Below are 22336 nucleotides of genomic sequence, written 5' to 3' on the forward strand. Positions count from 1 at the left end.
ATAAACCGTTGTAGGGCCTTGATGGAAGCATTCCATTGTCACGCTGTCCCCAACTGTGGCTGTTTTGACCCTTCTGTCCTGATTTATATTCGATGGGGCGGACACAGCTGCCGCCTGGGCTGCATCGCAAACAAACCTTATTATTAGAATACACACAAGCGCGGGAATTTCAATTTTCTCACAAATTCCTCGGCTAAATAGTTACTGATCGTCACAACATCATGTTCAGAAGAGCACAGAAAAGCACAAAATAGTTCAAACGCTCACCTAGTTCACCGAGCACAACGAGCATGATGCAGCAGGTGTTCATCTCTAAGGCTGTTCAAGCTGTTTCTCCAGGGCAGAGTTGATGGATGGATGCTTTAGAAAAGATTGAAGCCGCTTGTGATTGGCTCGCTGGATGGTGCTGTAGGGCGACTTGCTGCTTCGGAATCTTGAGTCAGACAGGGGCAGTGCTTGAAGTTATCAGACATCCATTAGGTGGATGATTTTTGGATTTTGGTGTTTCATGGATGCTGCTTCAGGACGTTTGTGCGTTTCGTAAACAAGGAGACACGCGACAGGGTATCTAAGCACACAAATAAAATTTGCTATAGTTTCACCATGAATTGCATAGCAGCACCATTGTGGGGAGCTCTTGTTGTGGCCCACCCAAAAGTTCTTCTTCAAATATTCATGATGAGAGTCTCATCAACATAACAGTGGGAGCATCACCCACAGAAAATATAATACAGTGAGACAACAGAACAGGACTAAGCACAGTGAACACAGTGAAATACATTTTGCACGTGTTCTTGGATTTTAAAATTCAATCTAAAAAGAAATTACAGACACAGATTAGAAAGCAGTTAATACGATGACAGACAGATCTGCACTACCATATCTGTCAACCTGCAGTGTTTCTGTCTGTGTGTGTGTGTGTGTGGGGGGGGTAACATATGCACCCACCCACCAATATAAATATATCCCTTGGCATCCATTGGCTGTGTTTTCATGCATTGTTATTGTCTATTTATGTGAATGCACTTTACCCATTATTACATGCCCGCGTGGAATTCTCTGTTCTGATTGGTCAATAGAGGCCGTCTGTAAATTATTGACTGTTGCCACGGCAAACACTTTTTTTTTTTCATTTCACACCTCATTTCACTCTGCCTACATCCTCATGCTTAGTGCAAGACTTAAGGACATGAATGTGACAATGTCCAATTTCACATATCAGTGAATTGGTTGGTCATCTGGGGGAGTTTCAGTCGGGAGAATCAGAGTGACAGCAACTCCTGATCACCCTGTCAGGTGTTATTTTGCAATAACAACGGGCTGGCTGCACATTATACCTCATTTGTATTATTATTGAGCCACCGTTTGATTTAAAATTTCATTGTTATTAATTTAAATGATTGTTTTGAGGTGTCAAAGTATACCGTTGTCCAACATACCATCTTAGAAATGTAAGACGTCAAAGTACCGCAATGTTTCCTCATGTTCATCACATTACACATGACACACAGGGTGTTGCCGTGAAAACAACAGGAAGAAACAAAGCGAGAGCAACAAAAGATAAACCACTGAGACATCCTGTTAGTGGGGGGGGTGGAGGACCTTGGCCGTGCCAAAAAAGGCTCTCGGAGGTCTCGGGCAGAAAGAGCACTCAGAAGCTGGTCGTTTTACTCAGAAAGACAAAGAAAAAACTGAAGTGACAAATGAAGAGAAAAAAAAGTGAGTGGGTAGGTGAGCTGATTACCAGGCGAGTTAAAGAAAGCCACGTTGTGGACGGAGGCCTCGTCTGCCGACCCCAGTCTGCAGTAGGTGGTCGACGGAGAGAGAGAGAGAGAGAGAGAGAGAGAGAGAGAGAGAGAGAGAGCAAAACATAGAGGAAGTGAGTGGGAGAAATGAAAGCGAAAAGAGATGTGTTTGGGCGAATGGAGAGATCAGTATGCAGGCGTGTAAAGTCATTTACACTTTAAAAGGTGCACTTTTAAAGGCTTTATTGGAGAAACAGACCTTCCTTGGACCACTTTTGGTAGGTACTAACCACTGCATACTGGGAACACCCCACAAGACCTGCCGTTTTGGAGATGCTCTGACCCAGTCTTCTAGCCATCACAATTTGGCCCTTGTCAAAGTCGCTCAGATCCTTATGCTTGCCCTTTTTTCCTGCTTCCAAAACATCAACTTCAACAACTGACTATTCACTTCCTGCCAAATATATCCCACCTCTTGACAGGTGGCATTGGAACAAGATGAGGAATGTTATTCACTTCACCTGTCAGTGGTCTCAATGCTGTGGCTGATCGGTGTATATACATGAGCTCCTGGCCTGCCCCCCGGAGGAAGGATAAGCTTTGATGGCATAAATGCGGAGAAGACATTTTACGGCCTCCATCTGCGTGTGTGTGTGTGTGTGTGTGTGTGTGTGTGTGTGTGTGTGTGTGTGTGTGTGTGTGTCAGCCTTAGCTGCACGTAATGCATGTGCTGTGGTGTGTGTTTGACAATAAACACAAGCGAAGCTTGTCCTGTTTAATCTTTAATCTTAATCTTAATCTTTAATCTTAATGTGGTATGTAAGATTCAGATTCGAGGTTGTATTCATGACGCATGTTAATATCCACACAATGTATATTGTTCAAATGAAATAGGTTTTGATTGGACTCAAGGGTCAAGGTTCTTTACTCAAAGTGTAACATATTGCAAAGTAATTATATTGTAAGTACTTTTAGAGCTTATTGTGCGTAATCAACGGGTGTCATGACACTTCATATATGTATGACCGTATGTATATGTGTGTAACAAATAACCTCTTGAATCTTGATTCTTGAATTAATGCACAGAGAATTATACATTGAAATAATATTTTTTATTTTCATAGACATGAAAATTGAGGCCAAGTTGCTCACCTATGGCCTGTTATGCCGCTTGCTCATTTATTTTTCCAAGCAAGTGTCTTCTGTGATTAAATAATGTGTTGTGCCATCAATCAAGTAAGCAATCAAAATCAATCAATTCTGGCTTTCCAAATAATAGCCCGGTGGGGAAAAATGGCACAACAACAATCTCTTTAAGCACGAGCCACCTTTAAGGGTGGAGCTGTCATGGAGCTGTCATCAGAGTTTCACCGTCTCACTCTTGAGTAGATCGTCTCATCCTCTGAGCCTTTCTGTCTCACGGCCTTGGCCTTGCTGAAATCCAGCGCTGCATACTGCAACCCGTCTAGTTCTTCACCCTACGGGGATAGGAGAGGGCCGGATGCAAGTTCCAGAAGATGGGTTGTCATGTAATGATGGAAACGGATTGTGTGGTTTGAGGGAAGAAGGTACCTGATGGTGAGAACTTTCTGCCGGGGCACCGGAAGGTGGAGGAATCCCTGAAGAACAACCACAGCACTTTAGTCGAGCCCAAGGAGGCCTCCGGATGTTTTCAACCCGTTCCCTAGCAATACTTGGTCTTGCAGGAACAAGGGTCGAAGAATGTATTCCTTGCTACTAATTGAAAGACTGTGTACAGCAAGCCAAATTGGACAATTTTCAATTATTTTATAATACAGTTATGTGAATGGCCCAATGTGGCTCACTGAGAGCAAATGTTGTTATCTTGTGACATTCTAGTGATCAAAGGTTCCAACTTGTTTGGACAGATGAAAAATAGTAATAAAATAATAATAGTGAGCACTAAATTAAAGTCAGTTTATGAGTCACTCAGTGACAGTGACTCCAGACTCCTGAGTCATTTAAAAGATTTGTTCGCCATGAATTAATCATTCGCGAGTCGAGTCACTTTAACATTCCATCAATTTCTAAGATGTGGTCATTTTTGAGAGTAGGTCGAGCTTCTCGTTTTTCCCACCTGGACATTTATCATGGTTTCGAGGGCTACAATTCTCTCAATTGTACGGCTACGAGGCGAAAATGTTCCCTGCAACTGTAGTTGTATTCAAGACCATGTAGGTTGACACAACTGCCAGTTTTGCTCTAATTGTAATATTATCATTAAAATATTTTGGATAATACTTTCAGGATGATGGTACAATTAGAGAGATGCGACAATACCAAATACACGTCTCACAACCCGACCAATCCATTCAGGGTACGCAATGCACATACAGTACCATCTTCAATGTAAGAAATTAAGAGAAAAACGGCTTCAGCTTAGACTTTTACACATTCAAATGGATGACGTGTCATTTGTTGTGTTTCAATAAGAGCAAACTATCTCATCAATTTGCCGTGCACTTTGGCATCGACTTATACAGTTTAAGTTCAGGACTGAGACTCTGTATCGGCGGTGAACAAGGGGATCATCATCGAGGGGGATTTATTTGAAAAATATTGGTGAATCGTACCTTGCCGTACAACACATCTCCCTTTGGCCATGTTGTACAGGATGGACGCCAGGGCCACATTTAGAAGGAAAGACAGAAGCAGTGCCGCTTCCAGGCAATGCACCCAAGCAGGTAACTTCTCCCAGGGCCCATTCCCTTCACCTTTGAAAAGAAAACACAGCAATCAAACACATGCCTACACAGCGTGAAATCTATTATTATAGCGTATCTTCAGAGTGGTTTCCTCACCCGCACCATCTCCCCGTGTTACTTTCCCGAACGGAATCTCGCCGCACAGGGCCACTGCGCAGTAGTGCGTTTCGGCATCCGACTGACCGATGGCGCTCTTGGGGGAGCTGTGCGTGCACAGCCTGGTGCTCCACTCACACGCCTCATCCCCGTCGCTCTCTTCTTCGCAGGTCTGGGTTCGGACCGTGCAGTTCAGGGTCAAGGAGCGATCCAGCCGGACGGGCCTGGACGGCGGCTGCTGTGAGTAATATCTGTGACTGGGTTCTAGTAAAAAAAGCAACTGGGCAATTTTATGAAAGGGTTAAATGCATACATGCACCCTGAGAAAATGTATGTTCCAAACCATATAGATATAAGATAGATAGATATTTTCATTTACTATTCATCCCAGGAGGGAAATTGGGGCGTTTCAGCAGCTCACGTTGAACAATAGGCAAATTTAATAATGAATTCATAAGAATGAAAATAGGAAAATATAGTCAATATATAATAATCCAAAAGCAAAAACAAAACAAAACAAAACATGATGCAAAGAACACAATAAACCTATAATGCTCTGTATCAACAATTCACATGCGGTCAAACATAGCAATTAGTGCAAGTTTTTGTGTATATATATACATATCAAATAGAAGGTAAACTAGTATATTAGTGCCCCTTTACAGAACCTGTTGGTCCAATCTATTACACACACACATTATTTGATTATTCCTGCGCATGGGTTTCAATGTGTCTCTACTCTACTGGAGAACTGAAATACCTTATTTGGAACAGAGACAATATTAATGATATTATCTACACATGTGACTACCCTGCTTCCACGTCTCTGAAATGGCTCTATTATTAGCATATATGTTTTTCAGAAAAGAACGGAATACAATTATGGCAGCAAGCAGGATTTAACTGTAGTACATTACAATAAAGATACATACTCCTTCACATTTTAAAACGCAGAAAGTCTTTCACCTTTCACAATAAGAACTGTTCCACGTTTAAATTCCGTCAAAGCGGTTCCAACTGTCGCACAGTAGTAGACGGCCGAATCAGTTTGGCGAAGGCCTGCGATCTTCAGATGCCCTCTGTGAATATCCACAGAAAATCGGGCATCGTCTTCAAACTGGTTGATGAAGGGGTGCGCATTGGTGGAGTGGCGGTTGTAGTGTAACATCTGCTGAGGCATGTCGCCGATGGCTTGCTTGTACCACGACAGTACGGAGACATTCCTCGGATTGGAACACGGCAGCGTCGCATTGTCTCCCAGGTTGGCGTAGAGCAGAGACACCCCCTCACCGGAGCGGTCGGGACGTGCCGCGTCTGCAAGACCGAATGGTTGAGAAGGGAACTTCCATTCACTCATTTTCGAAATGAAAAATCCTGTTGCACACTTGTAAAAGATTAAAAAAGATTCACTGTGCATGAAATGAACACAACTACAACTAAGACGGGAGCCATGTACTTACTTGTACTCGTTTTAATGAGGAAGATTCGAAGCAGATGAAACAAGAACATGATTCCCTCGACTGCGCTCACGCTATTCTGCTGAGAGGGAGGCGACAGCAAAGGACCCAAGGAGATGCAGTAAGTACCACGATCAGCAGAAAAGTGTCGTGTAAGGTGTGACTGAGTTGACACAGATTTTGGGGCTTCAATGGTTGCCCACAACAAAAGGGGGGAATAATATCGACCTTTTGGCTCAGCTCCTATCTGAATTTTTTTTTACTGATAACAGTATATCAGTAAAGCTGCTATATCTTGGTAAAAGGAGCAATGGACAACTTTTGCGCCTCAGCGCACTCCGTGGAAATGATCAACACACACTTGGAAACAAGAGATCAACACACTTTGGAAACAGGAGAGAAGAAAGAAGCGTGTTGACTGAAGAGGTCTGAAATTGGCACAATTTGTTTAATTGTATTTATTTTGGTTGTGCAATAGTAGACATATACACATAGACACTGCATTGACCGTTTCGGGCAAGACTGGTAAGTAAACAAGTACAAGGAGGGGGGGCTGCGGTTTTTCTGGATAAAAAGCACGTTTTTTACGTCATCATCGTTTCAGAACACACCGGTTCCCGAAAACAACGATGCAATTATGTGATAATACTGAGAGAATATGATTCATATTCTAAAAATAATCGCCTCTGCACATGGTAATTGGCATAAAATATCTGCCTCAACACCAAAAGCACACGTGCGCGTGCGCCCTGCACCATGCTATGGCTACCTACGGCCACATGCACGAAAATTTTAAATGTTAGCAAAAATACCGTTTAGTGCCCCATCAACTACACTTATATCACATTGCAAAAAATTACATTTCCACTTCGAATTAGCATAGTCAATACCTTTAGCACATGTGAATGGCATTCCCCACTGTATGCGTTATCATTAGCGGCTAGCGATCTGCCAGGTATCTATCCATGCGGGTTTTTCTCAACGACCAGCGACGACAGCGTCCCCTGGTGGTACTCACGAAAATTATATATATTCAAACATTTTATTCTAACTGCTTTTCGTTCACTACTTTTATCAACTTCTATAAGGTCATTAGCACTCATCGTGCGTGACTGCTCACTTCCATGCGGGAAAGTATAATAATTCATCTTTTCAGATTACATTTTTATTATGGTTTTAAGTTTTCATTTATTAAATCATTTTTCTTCAATATGCCTAAATAACCTAAATATCTTTCCTCAATGTGCATAAATCACCCATCTTCATTTCCGACTTATTTTTGTACTGCCAGGTTATTTTCTGTACTTCTTCTCAATGTGTTTCGGCAAACTGACTTATACGCTCTGGTTCTTTCTATGGCACATCAGATTCAAGATTCAAGATTCAAGATTCAAGAGGTTAAGTCGTCACATACATATACACACTTCCATACGTAATAATCAGACAGCTCTCCGTGGGGTCTCCTAGAAAAACCATCTGCCTCCGAGTTCAGCCTGCCTGCCCGATCACTGATGCTTTGTTAGAGGCCAAAGATTCGAAAACGTACTTGAGCCCATTCCTCAAGCCTGTTACTAAGCCGCCCACGGAGGGTGTAACCCAGGTTAAATATCCTGGGTTCCACCATTCCCTGGGCTGATCTCTGGCTGCAATGAGCAGCAGCGAACAGCCCACGTTTTTATAACGCTGATTGCATTTACGTTTAGGGGTGGGGGAATGAAGCGGCAGCTACTTCTTGTTTCTAGTCTCTTACGTTCGTGCAGATGTGGCCAAAATATGTTATAAAATGCACAGTCGCAAATTATTTTGAGTTGTCTTCTGGGAAATGGTCAAGGGTAACGTAAAAGGGCTAAAACTTGATTTGATGCCAGTAGGGTCCCTTAAATGTTCGCTCCATTGGACTGCATTTACACATAGTGAGAAGCTACAGTGCAGTGGTATGTTTCTCAGTAGTAAAGCTTTCTATGGACAGAAGGCGCACGTCACAGATCCATCCTCATCAGGGATGAGGCATATGGGCTGCAGCGCCCATATGGTTGTGAATAAACAGGCGGGCCATTGGGTTAGTGTTGAGTTTTGCGCACAAGTTTGACGTGATGGTTGGTAGTGGCGATAACTGTGAGTGGAGTAGGTTCATGGATCCAGGGTTTATTTACTAAGACACTTGTTACGCTCTTGCTTGGTGTAATGATGAAAACGCTTGAAGAAACGTTAATAACCCTTGGTAAAATTATTAATGCTTTAACGCTTGATGGTCTTTTTGTCACGCAGGGAGCGATTCCTCCAGCTCCTTGTCCATGATGAGTACTAAGAGAGTGGCTTGCTGCAATATTGGCCTCAATATGAGCAATAGCTAATTACCTGTCCAGTGACAAGGTGTGGTTGCCAGGTGTTCCACAATAACCCAGTAGTGGGGATAATTATACAAAAAGAGGATAACTCGGTTCAACAACATAATTCTATCTCATAGGTTACTACAAATAAGAGTGTTATATCAATATTGACTATATTCTAAATCAATTTTCATTAAATAGATTTTCTGAGTCTATGGGTGCAACAGTTATAATGATAATTATAAGGCTTTGGTGTTGTAAATGTTGTAAGTCTAGACATGCTTCCATTTATTCCATCTAGTTTCCTGTATTTGACTTATCTGTAGACAATTGCAGCACATTTTTGTCTTTTCCTAAGAAAGCGCTAAAGATTTATTTCATATTGTATGAAGAACACATGATTTTGTGTCAAGCATGGTTCACAACAGGAAGATGAATGAAGAGGTACAAATTAATCTGCAATACTGTTCTAATATACTGTATCAATGTTTATTTGTTCATAAAAAATAAAAAAAAACACCCAGGAACCATGATAGTCTATGGTACAGAAACCGAGAACAGCTGTGGTTTGTTATAACTTTTCTCAGCCTATCATTTAATTACCTTGTGATATCAACAAAAGGCAATTTACATGCTTTTTTGCTGTCAGTAGACCATGCGTCAAGCTGGGGGTTGAACTACATGACATTCTACTGTGGTTCGGCGACAATGTATGACATTGTCAATTCTGTCAGCCTCAGCGAACAATGGGGCTGTACAATTGGAATGTCTGGAAGACCAAGAATTTGTTATCTCGGGATAAGGAGATAAATATGTCATGCTCTCAAGATAAGGGGCCGAAAAAACACTCCACACTCAAGCCACATAAGCCATAAGGCACAATCCAATTTACTCAACCCTATGTTTCCTCAACACTAATGTAGGCCTATGTTCCCGCAACCCCAACATTTGGCTGCTGTCCATTAGATGGCAGTAGTGTGGGACAGCCTATATGCAACTAAGTGACCGTCCATTGTTGGAATGTACGTGTTTGGTTGGAGTCCAGTCAGTCGCGGTGCTATAAACAGCGATCCTCTTCGGTTAAGGACAGATTTGTTCCATATTTCCACTCCATGACAGAAACAAAGACTGGAAATGAACTTGCCCATTCTTAAACCAGATTTGACTTCAAGGGGTATTTCCTCACGTCATATGTTTTTCTGTAAATTATGCCATCATATTTTGCTCATACAGCATGATGTGTGAGACACCAGTTAAAATGCTGATGCAAAACTAATTTAATGGAGCTTTAACCCTCCAAAGATTACATTACATTGTTGTGTCTTTTGCCAGCAGGTCTTTCCTCAACAATCTTGGCCGCTTCCCCAATATTGTAATGGAGGATGATACAATGGGAAGTTTTAATTTAGAGTGTACTATACAGTATTTAGTAGTAATTTAGTAGTAATTTAGTGTTTAATTGAAGACATTAGAGCACAGAAAGTCACACAGATAGAAATGGATAGTCTCAGCTCTATCAGTAGAAGGGTTGTTTCCTGCGGAATAAAACATAGCTTTTGTTATTCTATTATACGCTAACTTGCTGGATACTCCAGCTATGGAGGTGTACGTAAAATGCCACAAAGGCAGACTTAAACAGCTACTCCTCAGTCTGTGAAATGGGTTTAATGTTCCTTTGCAGTGGAATTTCCCTTTAAATCACAAGCATAGCTATGTCACAAGCATAGCTATGTCCACGTATTGCCACTGGGTGGCACAAATGCTTTATTTTTGCAAATAATATAACAGGAGGCGTGTGATTAATGAGAATAGACAGATGCAATCACAAGATTTCTCTCTCTCTCTCTCTTTCACGCTGCGTGCAACACTTTTTTTGATTCATCATAAACCCGCAATAGCCAATCCATCCACCTTGAAGATGTCACCCAGCATGTCCAGTTACAATGTCCTCTCTTTCATCCCTGCTGAGGTCTGCCTGACCTCTTGGGCTGAAAGAGGCCTGTTTGGGGACCCTGCGGCCTTCTCCCGTGCAGGCCAGTGACCTCCGAAGCTCCAAACGGGCATCGGGGCACAGGAAAATGTAGAAGAGGGGATCCAGCAGCGTGTTGAGACTGGTCAGGCCATAGCACAGCCTGTAGGTGAGGAAAATGGAGTGCTCCAAGCGGCACGGCTGGTCGGTCATCAGGAGGGACACAAACCTGTAGCCCCCCACCAGGTGGTAGGGTCCGAAGACCACCATGAAGTTGATGGTGATGACCACCAGGATGCCCACAATTTTGTGGCGCTCGTGGTCGGTGACAGATGGCGATCGTTGCAGTGTCAGCCCAATGCGAGCTGAGGTGTAGCTGAGGGTGAGGAGGGAAAGAGATAAAAGAAGAGACATTAAAATTGAGACCAAGGGATTTAGACCTGGTAGTAAACCATGACATGAGGGGCTTTTGGTTCTTCTGCTGCTTTGTACTATTATCACGTGTAGCTTTCTTACATTTCACTGCAGATATGTATGAAAGTATGTATATGTATGTGACAAATAAAAAAAAAAGTGTCTAAGTGTCTTTAGTGGCTTTCATAATGTCAGTGGAAAGGACATTTTATTTATTTATTTTAAAATAAGATGAGAAACTTTATTAATCCTGAAGGGAAATTTGGGTAAAGGAGGGACATTCAGGGTCGGATTCCAGAGGCAGCAACGCAAGGCACCAATTTAACTCTTCAGGAGCAGTGTGTCTTGCTCAAGCCAGCAGAATCACCAGCAACTATCTTTGTGTTTTACGGTCCACAAATAATACACCATTGGTAATGGATGAGAATGGTTGATTAAGGAACCTAATTGGTTGATTTCTGGACAACTCACCCCAGTATTGCACATGGTAGCAGGAACCCAAGGGCCACGGTGGCGATCTTAAAGTGAGCGTATCTGGGGGTGACTGGGTACTGCTCCAGACAAAGGAGCCTCTCCGGGTCAAAGACAGAGGGCAACAGCCCACACAGGCAGAACAGGAAGGTCAGGGTCCACACTGCGAATCCTGACACGGCCGCCACCCTCACGGTCCGCAGCCCGCGGCTGCTCAGTGGGTATACAATGGCCAGGCAGCGGTCCAGCGCGATCAGGCACAGGAACATGACGCTGGCGTAGACGTTGACATAGAAGACGTAGCCCACCAGCTCGCAGGCGGGTCGGCCGTAGGGCCAGCGGTGAGCGCCCTGGAGGTAGAGGATCCACAGCGGCAGGGTGAGCAGCTGGAGGAGGTCAGACAGCAGCAGATTGAGAATGTAGACCAGCTGACAGCCACCCCCCCCTGAGCGGCCCAGTTGGTACAGTCCCCAAAGTGACAGCAGGTTGCTGGGCAGGCCCAGAGAAAAGATCACACTGTAGATGTAGGTCAGACCCACCGTGTCCGTGTCCAGGGGGAGGTCACAGCTGTCATTGGACATGTCTCTGGAAGCTTCAGAAGTGACAGCCCCCGAAACACATCACATGGCAATATCCCGGTCTTTCTTTACCGAAACATGGAAATGTGAACTATTCATACCTATTCACTTGGTTGAAAAAAAATCCCAAAGAGCATAAAGTGAAAATGCACAGTGTTTTCAAATAGATTTCTCCAATTCTGATTTGACCATCATCTTGTCTTCTCCTGGAGGACTGGCCAGGTGTAGCGTGTGTCAATCAAGTGCTGCCCCCGTGCTTTACTTTTATCAAATCCACCAGAGAAGTCCAAAACCTGGAAAGTAATACAACAAAAATGTCTCAGCAAAGAATTTTCCTGGGCACAATTCACCTGCAATGCCAACAGGTAAACAATTGAGACCTTTAGACCATAAGCGAGTGCTGAGGCTCCAAGTCTGGTAGCTTACCTTGGTGGAGGAGCGGTTCCAGAGAGTTGTGTGTTCCCCACTCTGCGTCTCACTGACCTGTACTCCAGAAGTGTTGGCACTCAGAGAACACAGCGTCTCCGCCGAGCCTCGTCTATTCTGTGATCGTTTCCTCAACAGGAAGCCCACTTCTTCGGTTTTAAAGGCAACTTCCTGAGCCAAGAGAACGCCTTTTTCTCACCGGGAACAAAAACAGACCCTCTCTTTTTCTTTCTTTCCTCTGTTTATCTACCTCTCCTACAATGCTGCAGTTCCAGAGAAGGAGAAGGACAGAGAAGGACGTTGGCCTGTGTGAGACTATATTTTGACAACAGAAAATAATGAGGTGTGACCAATGATGACCCTTTGATCAGTCTGGCCACAAACACCCCATATAATAACAGAGGCATAACACATGATCACATGTTCATAATAATGTAATTATATAATTGAACCTTTTGTATATATTTTATAGTTGACATATTATGTAATTTTTCTTTTTTTTTGTAGGCAGGACAATGGAGCATATGTGTGTGTGTGTGTGTGTGTGTGTGTGTGTGTGTGTGTGTGTGTGTGTGTGTGTGTGTGTGTGTGTGTGTGTGTGTGTGTGTGTGTGTGTGTGTGTGTGTGCGTGCGTGCGTGCATGCGCGCGTGCGTACGTGAGTGCGTGCGTACGTGAGTGCGTGCGTGCATGTGAGCGTGCGTGCGTGTGTGTGTGTGTGTGAGGGGGAAATGTTTTTTGCAATAATTGCTTCTGTGTGTTTCTCTGTCAAAGATAAGAAGTTAAGAGATGAATGCTTCTTGGTGAAAACTCTGGGGGGAGAAAACAATTGACAGCCGAAGATTAGAACTTGGGAAGGGGCAAATAAATGAGAAACTTAGACACTCAATTCAATTCAACTCTTTTTTTTTATTATTGATCAAAGTTACTATTACTATTGAGATATTAAACCAAACTGACTTGAGCTGAAGCCAAAACACGTAGCAATATTACAGTCCTGCAGCAAAAACAATGTGGACCTTTCCACATCGGTGAACTTGGCTCAAGCACAGCAGAAAAAATAAGGCACAATTTCAATTGTTGAGTGAAGAATGGGAGTTTTCAGACAATGGGTGCAAAGCAGTATTTTTACAACTTGGTTACAAACTGGGGAGGTTCTTGTCACTGATTGTATGTTTCATTGTAAATGTCACCGGGCTGTGGTTTGATGAATGCTACAAGGTGGAATATCCTAACTGGAAAGACCAGCACATTGCACATTTTCCTTCATTCATTATATTTCAATTATGTTTTATAAAGGTAATATTTAAGTTTTAATTATAATATTTGTTTATGCTAGAAACAAAATCACCCACAGATTTCACTCCACTTTCCTCTTACGTCTGCATGCCTTGATGCAGAGCAGCCTACCGACAGAGATGGACGCCCAGAGTGAGGACCCACTGAGAACCAGAAGAAAAAATGCCACATCCAGGCTGTGGTAGGAGTACCAGGGAAGGCTATAGCCTGCCACACGCAGGTGAGCCGCTCCTTTATTCCTTATGACATACTCAATCCAAAATATAGCTGTGTCCAAAGGGGACAGAGGCCGGTCATGGTGTAGCTGAGAAAGCCTCTGCATGTTGTGGTGATAGGAGGGATTCTCTAGGATGTCCTTTAGGGCCTCCAGGAAGATTTTTGTGTTGAGTGTGGCGGGTTCCACAATCTGTGCTGCACCACGTACCTTGAGCCGGATGAGATTGTCAAACTGGTCAAAAAGGAGCGGCAGCCCCAGAACTGGGACTCCATGGTATATGGCTTCATACAGGCCGTTGGTCCCTCCGTGGGAAACAAAAGCATGAGTGTTGGGGTGTCCCAGGAGGTCATTCTGAGGAAGCCAGTCCAGCAGCAGGGTGTTGTTTCCCACAGCTGATGGTCTCTTCCCCAGATACCTCCACACCACCTTCTGAGGCAACAGGGCAAAAGCTTCAGCAATAGCCTCTGTCATTTCCACGGGAAGGACAGACACCAGTGTCCCGAGAGACATCACTACAACTCCATTGTCTCCAGAGCTCTGCATGAAGGCCTCTAGTTCAGCAGAAAGGGGCTTAGCTTGACGGCACTGGAAACCTCCTATGTAGACCACATTGGGCATGGTGGGCCGTGGGAACTCAAAGACAAAGTCTACCCTCACCATCCAGATATCAGCTGAGCGTTGCATTGAGAGCAGGTCAGCTCCAGGAGGAAAGTGTCGCTGCAGCAGGTCTTTGTAGATAGGCATTATGACTAGCTGCTCTTGCAATAAGGTAGCTACATAACGCAATAAGTTTTCTGTCCTCTGCAGGAAGTCCATCTTGTCATGGAACTGAGAGTCAAAGATTGGAACATATGAAGTTGGGGATGGAGCCACTGTCCAGTGAGCTTCTCCGGCGTTGATCCACCGGACATTATAGACCATTGGCAGCCTAAGATATTGGGCCAGTAAGACCCCTGCAGGGAAGGCAGGGTCAATCAACACCAAATCAAAGCTGTAATTCTCTAGCTTGGCCAACAAGTTTCGGTCCTCTAAAATGGTGGAGATCATACAAAGATGTGTACTGTGAAAAGTGCGCAGTATACCTGCCCTAACCTTTTGCTGCTCAATGAAGCGCCAGATTGGTGTCATCTTGTGTAGTTGTAATGATTGCTCCATGAGGACAGAGAAGATGTCCGGCCTGAATCCCTCACCTGGTGTGTCTTTAGGGGTAATGGTTATTGAGGTGTAGAGTTCAGAGTTTTCAGGGATGTACCAGCTCTTAGCCAAGCGCAGCACAGTGAGCTGGTGACCTCTGGTGTGCAGCCCTCTCAGGATCACCTCCATGTTGATCCAGTGACTGCCATCTTCAGGGAAGACCAAGATTTTGCCACCATGACAACTGCTTACTTTAAAGATGATGAAAAGGCTCAAAAGAAAATGAGGCCAGGACCCCCACACACCCATCTTCAAAGCTGTAAATCACAAAATAAATGCAGCTGTAAACCTTATCCACACGATCAACAGAATTAAGCAGCAAATGCCATCTCTATGCCATATGTATGGAGGCTGATCCAAGTGGGTCTGCTGACGTGTATAAATCTCTGAGACACACTACCTGTGGGGCCGTGTACATTTGAGTACACTCAATTTTCTTTACCGTACATACCGTATTGTACCAAGTCTCCAAACGACCTCTCAACTGGAGAAATAGTCTCTTCACTCTATATAAGATGACATTCCTTATATTCCACACGGATTTTTCCTTCTCATTTGGACAGAGGTAAGGGTGAGATGTATCGTTTGCTTGGAACATGAGGACATGGACCCAAATGTCATACGTAAGTCCACCACACATGCAATACTTCACTTGAGACTTTGATGAAAAGTTCACCTCACACTCTTAAAATTTTAAGATATAAGTTATCCTCACTTACAGTACACAGACATTGAGATAGGGTTGAGTAAGTTGGATGTTGCAAGATGGGGCATACAGTCAAGTTAAAAATACTTGGCAGTAGTAATGCGTTTCTAGTTGTTGGCACTATCAACATTCAGTGTGTACCGTGTATCTGTTGTTTGAGTTTATATAAGGTTATGCCAAATCGTGTTATAAATGGGTTTAGAACAGCTGTCTTGAAGTCTTTTGGCAGCAATTCAAGCAAAATTTTCCTCCTCGTTCAGCCCTTCTTCGAGGCTACGGACCGTTATCCGAAAGACTCCACCTTGAAAAACATTTACAAATCAACATGCTCTTGGTTATTTTTTTATTTTTTTATGTTTATTTTATTTTTTTTATTTTTTGGGGGGGGGGCGCAGGACTGATTGCATTAAAATAGTTTTGAATGTAGTGTACTCCATAAACCAACATTTCTTGACATTTCACTGCATATATGTATGAAAGTATGTATATGTATGTGTCAAATAAACCTCTTGAATCTTGAAACAGCTGAGTACAAACACGAAATGTCTGAGGACAGAGATATTGTATCAAATGTGATTCATATGAGCCAAATGGGCGAAGTACTCGTGTTAAGTAAATCAAGCGGTTTTTGAATCAAATACTTTATTCCTACTTTTAGAAAATGTAACACGTTGCTTGGTTCTCATATGGAAAGGTAAATCGTTTAATCATCATTTTCTTTGTGGAACTTCAGTTGTGCAGCAAATCAGTAGGATCATATTTCACTGCCACTGTTTACTACATCAAATAACACAATCCATGCCAATTTTTGTTTTAACTACTTACACAATCATATAAAAAAAATTAAAAAAAACCTAGTGCGGTTAATTTTCACTTTGTTGAAACATTAAAACCATGTATTTTTTTTTAACAACCACAATGCTAAAATCCTCAACTCAATGTCATCCAAGTCTCTTTTCTAAACTTGGCAGCAACAAAGCAGCATGATCTCATTCTTGTTATTAAAATCCTCGATCCCCCCCCCCCCTCCCCCCCCCCCAGGTAATGGGGACTATTGTCAACTTTAAACTATTCTCCTGACGTCGGAAATGTGTGGCAGGCATGTTGCCATTTTAGGAATAATAGGCATTTCAATCTCAATAGAGTTAGGTGGAAAAAAGACAGAGATTTATCTTTGTCATGTGGGTGATATATTCTTCCAAGCAAGTGAATAAACAGAAATGACAGTGAGGTAAAATAGGGAGAGAAAAAACACATATAGTACCTTGTTCAAATTCTGATGTTTTCCCGAGGATTAAAAGTTTTTCCAAGTCGGCGGTCCAAAGAAAATACACTCGATAAGCTCCTCCATGCGGTGCAGTGTCAGTCAGTCAGTCAGCATTCAGAAAACGGGCGAAGCTAATGATAAACTCGGCGTGGCCTGCAATATTATGTTTGCACCACTTCCAGCTTGGTGCTTTCACAGCAGATTCTGCTCAGCCGGAACAAGCAGCTGAGCAGAATCGACGTGCAGCGACACAAGTGACTGTCCAGGAGGCTCCAGTCCAGAAATAAATTAACCCCTTTCTGGGAATGAAAACCAAAATAATCCAGAACTGAGGACAGGATGGACCCGATAAGCACAGGCTGGAGCACAGATTGGAACACAAACACAGAAATCAAACACGCTTTCACACTTTTCTGTCTAACTCCAGCTTTTTTAGTGCCAGAATTGTGTGTGTTTAGTATCTTGAAACATAAGATCTTTGTTAAACTGGTTGTGCAATACTGCCGCACATGGCTAAATTAGGGCAGGGATGTTACAAATCGGCCATTCGTTGAATACTGCCCCATCCAACCTAAATCCCCATTTTTTGGTTCAAGTATAACCCCCCTCTTCAAGTTCATTCACGCTCAAATAATGTGGTGATAAGCTGTATACCTGCTCTATGAGGTTGACATGTACAGAATATGAGAACATTTTCCAAATTTATGAAAAAAGTTATTGCTGCTGCTCGGATCTTATTAGTTTAGGATTTCCATTTAGCCTTTTATTTTCACATGATTGTCTGTGATAAATGAAGTACACTCATGGAGACCAAGCTGAATCAGTCAGGTAAGTAATAGTTGAGCTGATCACTCAGGATTTGCGTTAATGGCACCAGCGCACCATAAACACACAGATATCTTGCAATAACTTTAAAGGGAGGTGGGGGATGATTTTTAAAGATCCAAATAATCTTTGTGTTTTACATTGTATTTGCAAAAGAAAAGTGCACAAAGACAAAAAAAAAGTAAACATTTCAGTCCCGCAGGGGACCATCAATCAATCAAACAACAAATCATGAACTGTATTTAAAAAAAGGCAGACATTGAGAATGATTGGAAAAACATGAAAAATAATGGTTAGTGTAGCAACCATTTGAAGACAAGATTTGAAGCTTAACTAAATGACACAGACACACACACGCACACGCACACACACGCGTGCACGCACACGCACACACACACAGACACACACACACACACACACACACACACACACACACACACACACACACACACACACACACACACACACACACACACACACACGCACAAAACAGAAAATGCTTGTCATTCCACTTTCCTCTTACGTCTGCATGCCTTGATGCAGAGCAGCCTACAGACAGAGATGGACGCCCAGAGTGAGGCTCCACTGAGAACCAGGAGAAAAAATGCCACATCCAGGCTGTGGTAGGAGTACCAGGGAAGGCTATAGCCTGCCACACGCAGGTGAGCCGCTCCTTTATTCCTTATGACATACTCAATCCAAAATATAGCTGTGTCCAAAGGGGATAGAGGCCGGTCATGGTGTAGCTGAGAAAGCCTCTGCATGTTTTGGCGATAGGAGGGATTCTCTAGGATGTCCTTTAGGGCCTCCAGGAAGATTTTTGTGTTGAGTGTGGCGGGTTCCACAATCCGTGCTGCCCCACGCACCTTCAGCCGGATGAGGTTGTCAAACTGGTCAAAAAGTAGCGGCAGCCCCAGAACTGGGACTCCATGGTAAATGGCCTCATACAAGCCATTGGTGCCTCCATGGGCAATAAAAGCACAAGTCTTGGGGTGTCCCAGGAGGTCATTCTGAGGCAGCCAGTCCAGAAGCAGGGTGTTGTTTCCCACTGTTGATGGTCTCTGGCCCAGATACCTCCACACCACCTTCTGAGGGAGCAGGGCAAAAGCTTCAGCAACAGCTTCTGTTATCTCCTTGGGCAGGGCAGACACCAGTGTCCCAAGAGACATCACTATAACTCCATGGTCTCCAGAGCTCTGCATGAAGTCCTCTAGTTCAGCAGGAAGGGGCTTAGCTTGGCTGCACTGGAAACCTCCTATGTAGACCACATTGGGCATGGTGGGCCGTGGGAACTCAAAGACAAAATCTTCCCTCACCAGCCAGATATCAGCTGAGTGCTGGATGGAGAGCAGGTCAGCTCCAGTGGGAAAGTGGCGCTGCAGCAGGTCTGAATAGGCAGGATTTATGAAAATGTACTGCTCAATTAGGCTGTAGAGGTAATGCAAGAGGTTGCTGGTTCTTTCCAGGAAATCCATGTGATCTTGGAGCTCGGTGCCTGGCACGGGGATGTAGGAGACTGGTGAGGGAGATGTAGTGAAATGGCTTTCACCAGTATTTATCCAACGCACATTGAAGACCATTGGCAGCTGCAGGTAACTACCCAATAGCAGCCCAATTGTTAGGCCAGGGTCAGTCAACATCAAGTCATAGTTAGCATCCTGCAACATCTTTATAAAAACCTGATCATCTAACATTTTGGCTGCAGCTCTGGCACAAATTATATGGCCCACAGTCAGCATAGAAGTGAGCTCATACTGCTGTCGAAAAGTACGTATGAATGTTGGCAAGGTGCGATATTTCATTACCCGCTGAAGCATGCGAAAGTAGAAGTCCATTTTGGTCTCATCCTCAAGCATGTAGACATTAATAGACGTATAGTAGGTGGAATTTTCAGGTATGTACCAGCTTTTAGCAGAGCGCAACACGGTGAGGCTGTGACCTCTGGAGTGCAGCTCTCGGAGAATCACGTCCATATTGACCCAATGGCTGCCGTCAATAGGTACCACCAAAATCTTGCTACCATGGCAACAGCTGAGCCCATGCAGCAAGAGGCTGAAGACTGCCAGGAAGGGGAGGAGAACTCTCATGATTTCCTAGGATAGGAACATAAAGAAAACATTGTGTGAAGTAGGTATCATCGGGAAGGTAAATGTGAAATTTACCATATACTTTTCATACAAATAATATTAGATCATTTCCTGGTTTCATCTGTCATGCTGTTATGTTGGTAAGCCTACACACACACACACACACACACACACACACACACACACACACACACACACACACACACACACACACACACACACACACACACACACGCGCGCGCACGCATGCACACACATCCTGCACTTTATATTGTATATAGTCAGAAATATATACTTTTTAATGCTCTTTTCATCCATGATACTTGTTCCTTTTTTCGTTGCAGATGACTGTTTGAACCTTCTCTTGCGAGGACTTTAGCACAGCTATTGAGCTGACGATGTTTAATGATTAACAGCCAGCTAAATAAAGTCCCTGCAAAAGTCAGACAAGGAAAAGACCAGCAGAGCAAGTACAAAGCACCTGGCTCTCATAACCCATCAATCAAGAACTCAAGAAATGTTTGGTTCCATGAAATGTGATGCATCTGTGAACCATTTTTTTCCCCAAGATAGGAATGACTTTCAGGAACTCTGGTGAAGCGTTTGATTCGAAAGAGCATTTGCAGGAACAGTAGATTAACGGGCTATGTCAGAGATGTTGTTACCAAGCAACTAGTGCAGCATTATCAACTGTGGAGCTGCTCGAGGTCAATAAAGGAGAGAGAAAGAGAGAGTTGGACCCTCCCACCAAAAACAAAATGAATAAATCAAATTTTCTTATGATATGACTATTACATAACCATTCGTCGAACCTATAGTTCAAAAATGCATTTCTCAAACACCAGTCTAAACAATCGTGCGCCTCACCTGTTATTTTATGTGTAAGGTTATATTCTCCGATTCGGAGGCGGAGTGGCGGCTCGCTTCCCCGGACAGTGGACAGTGGCAGCGCTGAGAGCCCCTCTATCAGTGGCGCCTCAAGCCTGGGTGATACTTTGGCCCGGGGGCCTTCGTGAAGTGCGCGTGCCTTCCAACAGAGAGCGAAGGGCACCCATACCGGGCGCGTTCCCCTGTCGCAGCTGCAGAAGCAGTGGAGAGATAATTCCCCTCGCGTCAACGCCGAACATTCGCGCGCGTCAATGATGAGGAGGCTTCTCCATGTCTTGCGGTTGTTAAAGCGGTTAAAGGAGACGGTCTGTCCGCCCGTCACATGCAGAGGTTCTGTGCCCCGGGCTACCATAACCAGGAGAGTGTGCAAACCCAACCTTTTATTTGCGGCCTGCACAAGAACTTCACAACGACAATCTTGATTTGCAATAAAATCCCTGAACCTGTGTGAGCCGTTTGCATATATTATTTTGTCTCTGCGTCGAAAAAGTAATCGCTATGCTTTGAACCTTTGCTGACTTGTGCTGCGGATCAGTTTGTACAGTTTAGCGTATCATCAAAATCATTGGGAACGCCTTAACTCCCGCTGCTTTCTTAATGTGCCCTCATGCTTGTCCGGCAGATCTTAACGTCAGCTCTAAGTTTCATAATATAAATAGATAGATAGATATTATATTGCCATTTTGTGACACCGATGGGAGGACCTATAATCCATTTTATTTATTTTTTTGGGACGTTTCATCTGGACTAGGCGGGCTGTATAAGGAGGCCCCTTTTTGGACTTGGATTAACCCCGCCCGTTTAAATGGACGCTCAGTGCACATTTCACTGCTCCCCCCTACAACAGCAAATGCGGGAGTGCGGGAATTTATCGCGTCACTTGTCATAGTAATGACGTACCCCAGCACCCAAGGAGCTAGCTGCCCAAGGGAGTGGGAAACTATATATTTTTTAATAGTCCCATGAAAATGTCATTGGTCAATCAAGCTGTCACTCCACATATCTGTCCTAGTGGAGTGAATGGCCAGGGCCTACTTTCTGGATTCTGAAGGCCATGTCCCAGAGATAATTTGTAATTGGTTCGTTTTTTTTTTCTCTTTTCAATTCTAACACATGGGTGATTCCACAATTAGGGTGCCATTTAGCCCTTGTAGCTGTTGAAAATCAATCATCGAAAAATGTGTAATGTATGTAATGTAACGTATAAAATCCCTTTTTTTCATTTTTTTATTTTTATTTTTTACAAGCTTACCGTGGTGAAGATGTCTTAAAACAGTAACAGGGTTGAGTTATCTGGTACCTACACCGGTGGAAGGAGGCGATCCCAGCACTCTCTCTCCCCACGGCTCCCTGGAGCATGACAGTGGCCGTCAAAGTCATATGGAACGACCCTGAAATGACCCGTCTTTCCAAGGAGGACATATCACATGGTTTTTGTTTTTTTCAGTAAACATCAATTTAAGTTTGTTGGGTTGATTGAACGATGCCGTGTGAACTTACGGTTGCTTGTTCAAAATCAAAATGAACAACTGAAATGAACAATTTGATGAACCCTTTCCCAGGAGTCCATCCTCAACAGACTGAGGCATCTTGACTCTGACAAATGCAACCTTGTGAGGTACATTCACCCACAGAGGATGGGT

General features: G+C 43.6%; 3 protein-coding genes across 4 annotated transcripts; all 3 read right to left on the reverse strand.

Annotated features, from left to right (window-relative positions):
* Nucleotides 1-8827: 8827 nt before the first annotated feature.
* Nucleotides 8828-12329, reverse strand: LOC307247311 (putative G-protein coupled receptor 132). 2 transcript variants are annotated; one of them, XM_080023452.1, is made up of 4 exons: nucleotides 12213-12329; nucleotides 11748-12079; nucleotides 11209-11594; nucleotides 8828-10699 (listed from the first exon to the last, which is right to left on the reverse strand). In XM_080023452.1, the coding sequence occupies exons 2-4, from the start codon at nucleotides 11787-11789 to the stop codon at nucleotides 10276-10278; spliced, it is 852 nt and encodes a 283-aa protein (XP_079879578.1). In that variant the 5' UTR covers nucleotides 11790-12079; nucleotides 12213-12329; the 3' UTR covers nucleotides 8828-10275. The 2 variants fall into 2 exon arrangements, with proteins under 2 accessions (XP_079879578.1, XP_079879577.1); XM_080023451.1 differs by having other exon boundaries at nucleotides 11209-12079.
* Nucleotides 12330-13181: 852 nt separating this feature from the next.
* Nucleotides 13182-17079, reverse strand: LOC307247296 (UDP-glucuronosyltransferase 2C1-like). The gene is made up of 2 exons (XM_080023423.1): nucleotides 16891-17079; nucleotides 13182-15177 (listed from the first exon to the last, which is right to left on the reverse strand). Exon 2 carries the CDS (start codon nucleotides 15167-15169, stop codon nucleotides 13571-13573), a length of 1599 nt encoding a protein of 532 aa, XP_079879549.1. The 5' UTR covers nucleotides 15170-15177; nucleotides 16891-17079; the 3' UTR covers nucleotides 13182-13570.
* Nucleotides 17080-18221: 1142 nt separating this feature from the next.
* Nucleotides 18222-19805, reverse strand: LOC307247121 (UDP-glucuronosyltransferase 2C1-like; the record flags this gene model as incomplete). The annotated part of the gene is made up of 1 exon (XM_080023187.1): nucleotides 18222-19805. The coding sequence occupies one exon, from the start codon at nucleotides 19803-19805 to the stop codon at nucleotides 18222-18224; it is 1584 nt and encodes a 527-aa protein (XP_079879313.1).
* Between the last annotated feature and the right edge of the window lie 2531 nt (nucleotides 19806-22336).

This window comes from Zeus faber (assembly GCF_960531495.2).
Source record: "Zeus faber genome assembly, chromosome: 22".
Classification (NCBI taxonomy): Eukaryota; Metazoa; Chordata; class Actinopteri; order Zeiformes; family Zeidae; genus Zeus; species Zeus faber.

Coding starts and splice junctions, on each gene's coding strand:
- LOC307247311 (XM_080023451.1), bottom strand. CDS start 11,789: ATGTCCAATGACAGCTGTGACCTCCCCCTGGACACGGACACGGTGGGT. Junction 10,700..11,208: donor CTACCATGTGCAATACTGGG/GTGAGTTGTCCA, acceptor CCTCACCCTCAG/CTACACCTCAGCTCGCATTG.
- LOC307247296 (XM_080023423.1), bottom strand. CDS start 15,169: ATGGGTGTGTGGGGGTCCTGGCCTCATTTTCTTTTGAGCCTTTTCATC.